The 10084-nt window shown below is 40.7% G+C and overlaps 1 protein-coding gene across 1 annotated transcript; it reads left to right on the forward strand.

Annotated features, from left to right (window-relative positions):
* The first annotated feature begins 1949 nt into the window (after window positions 1–1949).
* Window positions 1950–8219, forward strand: LOC117755317. The gene is made up of 3 exons (XM_034575002.1): window positions 1950–2103; window positions 3741–5723; window positions 5826–8219. Exons 2-3 carry the CDS (start codon window positions 3792–3794, stop codon window positions 6567–6569), a joined length of 2676 nt encoding a protein of 891 aa, XP_034430893.1. The 5' UTR covers window positions 1950–2103; window positions 3741–3791; the 3' UTR covers window positions 6570–8219.
* Window positions 8220–10084: the final 1865 nt, after the last annotated feature.

Consider the following 10084-nt stretch of genomic DNA (forward strand, 5'->3'; position numbering starts at 1 on the left):
GAATTTTTTTTTAATACAAGGATTTGTATTGCTTATCATGGGATGTACTGCATCTTCACTCATTTTTCTTTCTTTCTTTCTTTCTTTGGAAAGCTTTGACTTTTCACTAATATTTCTCCCCTGTGATCTATGCAAACATGCTCTAATGTCCCCTGTTTGAATCTGAGAAGATGATGTGGACTGATTTAATGTGTAAATACTGTAAAAATGGGGAAAAAAAGCAATGGGTCAGAAATGCAGAGGTGTGTGAAATAATCAACGGGTCAGAATGAAAATCACGCTAAAATAATGTAATGATGTTGAATGTTGTCAGAAATATTTTTCTATATTTTGAAATCATTAGAAAAAAGGACAAAATACAAAGTGGGATAAAGCTGTCAGAAGAACACTACAAAGGGAATGTTTTTATTAATTTATAAATTCTTTGCCTAGCAATATCGCATGTGTCTGTGTCCTTTCTTTCCTGTCTCTCCCTCCACTGTTTTATTTGAATTAATTATGGGAGGTTGGAAATATGAAAATCTCCAGTAGCAGGGAGAAAATTACATAAACTTACTTTTTGTGAAATAGAAAAATCTAGTGACATTTACATTTTTTCTCGGGACACCTTGAGCCTGATCCCAATAGTAAGCAAGTTAGCATGCTCACTGCAAAAATACTGAGCAGTGTTCATCTATTATTTATGCTTTTAGGGGCTGGAGGGTGGAGCCCATCGAATGTTTACCTGCTCACTGATCTCCATTTCCAGTTTCCTGCTTATAAAACTGCATTTGCTGGTTTGAGATTCCTGTAAAAGCAAATTTTTGAAAAACAATTTGATGGGAACCAGGATACTGTGCCATTTAAACCTTTGACCCAGGGCTCTGATCCCTTTATCACTGGCTCTCTCAGGACTGCCGGTGCAGGTGTATCTTTGCCTCCAGTTATATGGCCGTTAAATACATGTAATTAGGTGGTAGTAAGTCTTGTCACCTAGATTCCAATCTTCTTTTACTGGTAAAGTTGTAAAAAAAAAAAAACTATAATAAATAAATGCAGCAGGTTTGAATTAACAGAACAAATGGAAATAACAGACATGCTGGGTGTTGAGGAGTCAAAGACATCTGCACTGATGAACATACGGTGAAACAATTAATTGAATTATCGATTAGTTGATCAGGAAAAAAAGCTGAATAGTCCTTTTTCTAGCTTTCTCCACTGATGATTTGTTGCTTTTTAAAATGTTATATGAATTGAACCGCTTGCATATGAAGTATTGGTTGGATGAAATAAAAGAACAAGATTTTAAACTTTTACTTTCACTTACAAAACGATAAGAATAAATAAATAAGAGATTAAATTGATACTAATATCATTAGTTGCAGCCCCTATAGTGTTAGAATCTTGTATGAAGTCATATTTTCAGTAGAACTCATTACAAGATAAAAAAACATAGTAAGACACCTTCGACTGGTCAAGCTGAAGTCTGTTAATCAATTAGTCCATCAACAGAAAACTAATCAGCAACAATTGTGATAATCGGTAAATAAATGTTTTAAAAGAAGAAATGACAAAAACATTAGTCTGGGAACAAATTTCTGATATTTTATCAATTAAATCTTGAATTGATTAATTGAGGAAATATCCTGTATATTTAAACTAATCATGTAAATAATTGTTAGTTGCAGCTCTACTCTTCAGCCCATTACAGAAGCAGAACTGAGATCATATAGAGACGTGGCTCAAACGCAGACACGACACTGAGCCTAGAAAACAATTAATGCAGGAAAAAAAGCATAAATATGAATACATTTCCTCAGTACTCCTAGTTATTATTTACGTCTCTTCCTCTTTTATTAACTCAGACATCTAAAACACAGCAAGTATTAAGTGTAAAGCACATAGCTCTAAGACCGAGAAAAATGTCAAGAGTGGATGCACACGCTTCTGCGTTTGCACACAGAGGAAACCGGAGACGGCTTGTCCGTCTCCCAGCAACAGCCAATCGGAGAGGACAGAGCCAGAGCGATGGGCCAGAGGTTGATGGTAAAAGTGGACGGGTGATGAGACGAGGTGACGACGAGTGGAGCATGGGGTCGAAGCAGTGCTCGTACCTGACGACAGGTAAGAAGGAGGGTGGACTTTGGTTTTTTCAGCTTTCTACAAAATGAGATTATCGTGGATTCATTATCAAGTGGATTTTATTAGGATATGACTTTGATTTCATGTGTATTTTGTAAGAAAATGCAAACATAACGAGAATAATTGTCGACAGCCATTTTAAATGAGTCCATAGTTTTGTTAATTTCATCATTTGAAAAGTTGGAGTCGTTACACTGAGCTGCAAATTGAGCGTCTTCTTGATCCAACCCAGTCGTCCTGCGCAACTGGACCCTCCTCATCTATAATGTAGTTTGGTAATTTGAGCGGAAACCTGGTCTGTGACACAGAGATGGGGCTGGAACGGTGCCTCAGGTACACCTGTCACCTCCTCATCATAAATAACTTCACTGCCAGTGACGCTGGAAGAATTCTTCAAAATTCGTACAAGTTCCACATATGAAGAACAGATTCTTTCGCAAAGCTTAATTATTTTTTTCGCAAAGCTTAATTATTAATGTGTCCGGTATTAAACTGTATCATAGTCAGTTTACCAGTCAGAAAATCACTTAGTATTTATTATGTGATGGCGCCCTGGGTCTCCGGTGTTCTCACAATACATCACAGAGAGGAGAGACATCTTTCACTGCTGTTTCTCTACATCACTTTGTACTGCTTATGAATAAAATATCAAAGTGGCGTCTGCTCTCAGAAGTGGGGAGTTGAGAAGTATTGTTGTGTTGACACTCGGGCTGTGTCTTTACCTCCCACTCCAGCCTTCACTCTGGACGCTGCTGGCTGTTCGCCACCATTTGAAATGTTAATGCTCTCTCAGTGCAAAACCCCAAATGTTCTTCCTCCTCTGTGCTAGTTCGTCCTGCCCACTCACTCGTCCCTCTCATGACCTTCCTTCATCGCTCTATCACCTTCCCATAAGCATCTGTTCACTTGGCAGCGTAACAGTAGCTCTAATAAAAGACCCATCTGGTTAGAAAAATGTTGTAACTCCATCACCTTTGCCTGGCTGAAGTAGAGCGTGCCGAATTTGATTAAGCTACATTCTTTGTTCAAGTGTCTGTCACACATTTCCCCGTGAAGAAAATAAAGTCTGATGAAAGTATTTCTTATTATAATGTAGTGAAATGTTCAAGCTATTGTAAATCATATATATAGAGAGTATAAATTCACTTGCCATCTGCATTTAACATCCACTTAAAACGTCTGCCGATGCTAACGTTAACCAGCTGATTATACATTTCTGTGAGGAATACAACTTCATTAATTTATGATTTGCTGAGAAATTGTTGGGCATGCGACATCTTAAGGTATGAATTCCTTTTATAAGGGTGCTGAGCCGGTGTTGCCAAGTAACATCAGTGCTTAAAACTGAGGTTCATCTTACACTGATGGTCCTCAGTGGCGTAAGTTAATAAGAAACCTGCAAGTTCTGTGATTCATTGAGAAAATGTGGCTCAGTTATTCAAATTGTAGGAGGAGAAATAACTTTGGTTAAAATATCTCTGTATTGGTACAATTGAGTCTTTTTTAGAAATGGAAACAGTAATGATTCAGCACAGCATAAAAACAAAGCATTTAATATGTTAACGATTTTGTTGTTTATGTCCTTTTTTTCTCTTTCCCTTTATCATGTCTGTCTGCAGGAACTCAAACTGAATGCTAGAAAGAAGAAAAGATCCATCCGTCCTTCCGTGATGATGTTTGTGGGAACTCCTTTCGGTTGCAACCCCAACTCCCCTAACCCAGCACACAGCCCCAGTCCTGATTGTCAGTCAGACATTTCTTCCCCTGCTTTCCTGCCTCAGTCTTCTTCATGTTGGGCAACACAGGCACGTTGCGACCTTGCCCAGGCAGAGGCAGAGCTGCGTCGACTTCAAGAGCGTCATGCAACAGAGACTGAATCTGTGAAGCGGGGTGTAGAGCGGGCCATCCTGGGAGCTCGCAGAGAGGAACGGCGCCTGCAGGAGAGGGTGGAGCAAGACCATCGGGACACTCAGCAGCGTCTGGAGCAGGTCCTGAGAGAGAACATGGCAGCAGTCCGAGTAAGCCAGTCCCTGTTGGAACGAAGGCTCCACAGACTAACCCAACTTCAGCAGCAAATGCAAGGAATTGGTCAGCAGCCAGGTCTGGATCAAAGTGGGCATAATCAGAATCTGCTTCTGAAGGAGGTCACAGAGTTTCTACAACCCTGGGAAATCTCTCTTTCTCTAAAGAAAGTGAACTTCAAGCCTAGCTCCCAACCAAATGCTGTCAGCTTTGGAGATATCCGTATGCAAGAACAAAGTCTGTGCTTGCATGTTGGAGGTTGTGGACAACAGGGGCAAATTTGTGCTCTACATTCACAGGAGATACAATGTGAAGACAAAAATGATCAAGGTGCTGCAGGAGAGAAAGGCATCCTGGGACAGGGGTGGACGTCACCAACAGGCAGGGTCATTAGAAAGATCAGTCTCTCTACCCGGAGTGATCTGGAATCAGAAGAGGAACAAAAGGTCTCCTCAAGGAAGACGTGTCCCTGGCTTCAACAGTCTGACTGGGAGTCATCCCAAGATGATGATATGGAATCAGCCTCCTTTCAGCAACAGGGGGAGGATGTATATCTGGTTGTCCCTACGGTACTTCCAAACATGGATACTGAAGGCAAGGAGCAGGTGTACAAGATGAATAGCAATGGAAAACACTACTCTCCCAGGAACCAGAGGAGGTCACGTTCTCTGGTCTCTGGTAGGAAGCTGTCCCCCTCACCAGAAAGAAGACATGCTAAGCTGGGTCACTACTTGAGTTTGGACAGCCAGGAAGGTGATAAAGGAAAAGTCAGTCAAGAGTCCAATAGTAGACTTTTGAGGCATGGCAACAGTGCACTAACATCTCCTAGGTTGAGTCCAAGAGAGCCTCTGACCAGCCGAAGCTGCTTAGACCTCACCTCCAGGGGCCGACCTCACTCCCGCCTCAGCCAATCCTCTGATGAACACTCTCTAGGTACGCTTGGGGACTCTGGCCGAGCACCATCACCTACAGACAGCCTTGACTCCAACTATACCTTCATTGTTAGCCCATCACATGACTACAACATGAACAGAGGCTCTTTGAACTACAACGGCCGTTTATCAAAATCTGCAGTGGACTTGACTCACAACACACGCCCACTGATCAGTGGTGGGTCGAATAATCAGGAAGGAGGTTGGAGGGTCAAGTGTAACAAATTCAACTCCATGTCAAGCTCAACCTCGCCAGTTCTTGGTAGAGGGCATAGGCTCTCTGATATTGGACATACCCTTTCATACCCTTCATATAAAGCTCATCATATGTTACGTCAGCCACAGAGAAGAATTACAGTGGCTGGCTCAAAACAACCCCTTGTGGGTAGGTCTTTATCAATGTCTGTCATAGATGGTTCCTCTCAAGAACCAAAGAGAGGCAGAGGAGAGAGAGGAGAACCAGCCTTGATCGAGTTGGAGGAGGAGGGGGACCCATCTTTTACAGCATTCAACCCCAGAGGAGCTCATCTGACCAGGCAGTTTGGGAAGCAGGGATCAGGTCGGGCTGACCTTACCCTGCCAAGTGGTATCCATGCCACACCACAAGGCCAACTCTTTATAGTTGACTGCGGAAATGCACGCATCCAGGTATGTGTCCTCATAACAATTTTTTCATACAAGATACAATATGACTACGAGATAATTTTTTGTTGTCAACTGGGGTAAAACTAAATGTAAACTTTGAAACAGGTGACTGACCCTCGGGGAAATGTCGTCCAGCAAGTAATCTCCCCAACTTCAGATGGATCTGCCAGACGATGTCGGAACTACTTTGATATTGCTGTCAATGCTAAGGGTTTGATTGCACTGAGCTGCGCTGCAGAGCGGGCCCTACTTGTGTTCAGCCGGCACGGCCGTCTGCTCCAGACCTTTGGAGGATCTGGGTGGGGCTCTGCAAAAGATGAACTGGAAGCTCCTAGAGGTGTGACAGTAACCAGGCTGGATGAGTTCTTGGTAGCTGATATACGGAAAGGTACCCTTATTGCTCTAAAGCTGGAACCTAAAACAGGATCCCGTCTTGAGCGCACAGTGGTGACTGGATTCCACCGCCCCTACTTAGTAGCAGCTTGTTTGAGCTCAGGATTGATAGCGGTGTCCGAAAGAGGCAATGAAACAGGTCGTGTACCTTGCATCAAAGTTCTGGAGCCAGGCTGGAACACAGTGAGAATTCTGGGTGTATGTGCTGGTATGGGACCAGTCCTGGTTTGCCCCTGGGGCATCTGTATAGATACAGATGGCAACGTGCTGGTAGTGGACTGGGGGGAGGTACACAGAGTCCTGTGGTACCCAGCACATGGACCGGGGTGGCCAATAGTCACTCAGGGCTTGAGTAGTCCACGTGGTCTTACACTGCTACCTGAGGGCCAACTTGCTGTGTCTGACAGCATGCACCATTGCATCAAGATATACCAGTACAAAGAGACCCAGGGTTAGAGAAAGTGAGTTAAGGCTCAACTTTATGTACACAAAGTTATGTCAGTTTCAAATGATGTAATCATTAGTGTCCACATACATACACGCATCCTTTACGTTGGCATGATTGTCAAGCAATACGTCCACTAGGGGGCCGCACAGAGGTGAAGGAAGATGTGATACTGTGACTCTAAAGAAAGAAGCAAAAACAGCTGACCTTTGAAATTTATTTCTCGTGTCTTATGGTCATCTCGCATCAACTATGGGATACACTGCCCCCCATGATTTTCTGTGGTACTGCTACATTTCCATCTGCTTGTCCGTAAATGAGCCTTTAATCAGATCTGAAGTCTAGTGTGTGTTGATTCTAAATAGAAGTGTTTTTACTGCAATCAGACACAGCTTCTATGCTGACTCTGTAAACGTAACTAGAGAAACTCTGACTGACAAATGATGCACTGATGTTGGGTCTCGCTGTATTAAAAGAGCAGAGCCTGGTATTCAGCTGAATTCTGAGCCGAAGGTTATTCATTCTTGAAAAAAGGCAAAGGTATTGACCCTAAACTATAGAGAAAAATATCTCCAGTTACAAAATCAGCTCAGTGCAGTACTCTGGTATTTTTATGTTTCATGTGCTGAAATGAAAGTGGTTTGACTCATGAGTGGAATCTTGTCACAACTGACTTCAATAATTCCTACAATTTTTCAGACAGGTGATGCTCTTTTTCTGACGAGTGGAGCTCGGTGGCTTTTTTCAATCCTCCCACTTGTTTGGCTTTTTCGCCAGCAGTGTCTGTCATGTAAATCCACCATTCTTTTTGAAGGAGTCTGCATTTAACACATGGATGCACTAATGCCAGACAGCACGTTTGAATCATCAGGAGCGAAAAATTGTCGTCTGTGAAAAGTGTCTGTTAATAGCTCACGTTTCTTTCAGGAGACCATCACTTATGTGGGTTCATGCAAGAGTGTTAGGAGCTTTATTAAATGCCTTTACATAAGTATGGTGTATTTGCAGTAATGGTAGTTTTCTACTTTTACGCTACTGTCACTATGGAAATTTTGACTCCACTATATTTATCTGACAGCCGTGGTTCCTGATAACTTTTCAGGATCAGGTTTTACTTTCAATTTTAGATAATCTTGCTGCTACAGGCAAAACTTCATATGTTTCATTAGTTTATGAAATTCAGAAATTTGTTTTAGAAATGGAGTTTTAAACTTCTGGTAAAACATACAATCTGTAAAACAATCCTTAACGCTTAAGATATACTTAACATCAAAAATATTACATATTGCTATAGTTTAAATCCATAGTAGTGTAATTAAATAATTAGAAGTACCTCAAAAATTGTCACAGAAACTATTCTTTTTCTTTTGATACTTCACTGTACTGCTCTTAAGTAAACTGTTCAATTCAAGACTTATACATGAAATTCAGTTTTTATTTATTGCTCAATTGTAATTTTGCTACGTTTATTTAAGTAAACGATGGGAGTGCTTTTCTTCGCTTGTATCGGATTGTAAATGTTCCGATTCCATGTATTAGATGACATGTCTAGTATGTGTTTATTATGACTATAGTATAAAATAAAGACATTAGTATGGTATAGACACAATTCCTTTAAAATCTATTGTGTGACTGTTCATTTGTTAACAGTAAATAAAAAAATGTTGGCTACAATTGTGTCTATTTTTTATTATTATATTTCTAATTAGATTTGTTTCATCTTATATTACCGACATAACTAATAAATCCTGGCATTATCAAATGTTGAATGACAGGTGAACAGCAGAAAAATGTACAAGCACGTCCAGAAATACAATGCTGGTGTAACAACAACCTAAAAACAGCTTAAACATAAAACTTACATCTGCTGCCAAGTGAAGAATACTATAAGGGCTTTGTTCACATTTTCAATTTCTTGCACATTTGAAACAGTCACACCAACCTCCTCACATTTTAATCCAGCAGTTCACCAGCGGTTCAGCGCTCCCAAGGCTCTCAAGGCTCGCTGCAGCTTGAATATGTGAAACGATTGTTCAGCAGGAAACCAGAATCGCTGTCTGCTGAAATTCATTTTTTAGAGTGAAAATGATTTTGAGTATAAATGTCAATTTCCTGGGAATGCTCCACATTTCTCAGCTCCCCCAAACTAGCTAGAGGCTGTATTTGCTGGAAACGTAATTATTTGCGCTTCACTATATTTGGTGGGCAGGAAACCATATAACGTTAAGTAGCTAGATCAAATAATCCAGTAATTAATGTTTGTTTGTTGATGAAACAAAGCAAATGTAAACTCTTTAAACTGATGCAAACATCCAACAACACTCGTGTCAGACTTTTAAATTTAAAGCAAGAAATATTCAGCATGTTAACTTGCCAATGTTTGCTCGTTGTGGGAACTCTTATTACACTATAGAACCTCTGGTTTCTCTCTGAGTCAAGTCAGAATCCTATTAAACAAAACATAAATCCAGTATTTGGTGGAAAAACATACTTGTATTTCCTGCCTCGTCCACTAGATGGAGGTGACTATATTTTAAAGGATGTGGCCCCTGGCTTGGTTCCTGGACCTGCAGGTGACATCAGTCCTCTCTTCTGTCCTCCATTATTCTGCTCTCCTCACTGTGAACTGCGTCTCCTTCTCTACAGCGTTAAACTTCCTGTTTCCCATCCGCTGCTTCCTGTCCTGTTTCTTCATTGTTCTCCAGTCATTCAGCCGCCATTGCTTCCTCGCCAGCTGCTCAGTCTGTCATTTACTTTTCCTGCTATTTCCTGTTTCACTGACCCTCTGATGCCCCCACTTTATTCAGGTCTTATACTGTATTCACCATGGACAGTTTGCATGCTTCCAGACACTCTAGCTTTTCTTTTTAATCATCCCTTTATCAAAAATTATAGCCAAACATTTGTGTCATAAAAAGATTAAAACCATTCATCTTTCCTTTCCTCCCTCTACATGACTCCACAGTTGGAGAGGAAAGAGGAGAGCATCCTTAACTCTCTCACAAGCTGTCAGTCATTTAAAACCTATTTTACAGTTGATTGGATAAAAACATTTTATCTCACGATCAGTAAGTAAAATATTCAAACCAAAGTAGACACTTAAAATACTGTTTATATATACACTCAAGCATTGCTTAAATGTAGAGATTGATGCATTTAAACAGGAAGATTCTTAACCTTGTATAAACTGCATTTACTGATGTTGCTTTCATTTGCTTGAGCTGTGTAGGAAGAATTATGGAAACGAATGAGCTCCTACACACAACACACCAACATCAATTTATCACATTATAAAGTGCATTTATAAAGTAGAGCAGCGTCAGTCTCTAGTTTCTCATAATTGAAATAAAGATGAAATAAAAAATATTACTATAAACCCCAGTAATAGCTGTATTGTGATTGTTTCTGACTCTGTTTCTGCAGGTCTCTGGGCACCGGCTGGTGTTTTAACTTTGGATCAAACCAGAGCAGTTATCCTTTTCACAAATATCACACACAAAGCAAGTTTGCTCTTGTACTTATCGTA

This window comes from Hippoglossus hippoglossus, chromosome 21 (genome assembly GCF_009819705.1).
Source record: "Hippoglossus hippoglossus isolate fHipHip1 chromosome 21, fHipHip1.pri, whole genome shotgun sequence".
Taxonomy (NCBI): Eukaryota; Metazoa; Chordata; class Actinopteri; order Pleuronectiformes; family Pleuronectidae; genus Hippoglossus; species Hippoglossus hippoglossus.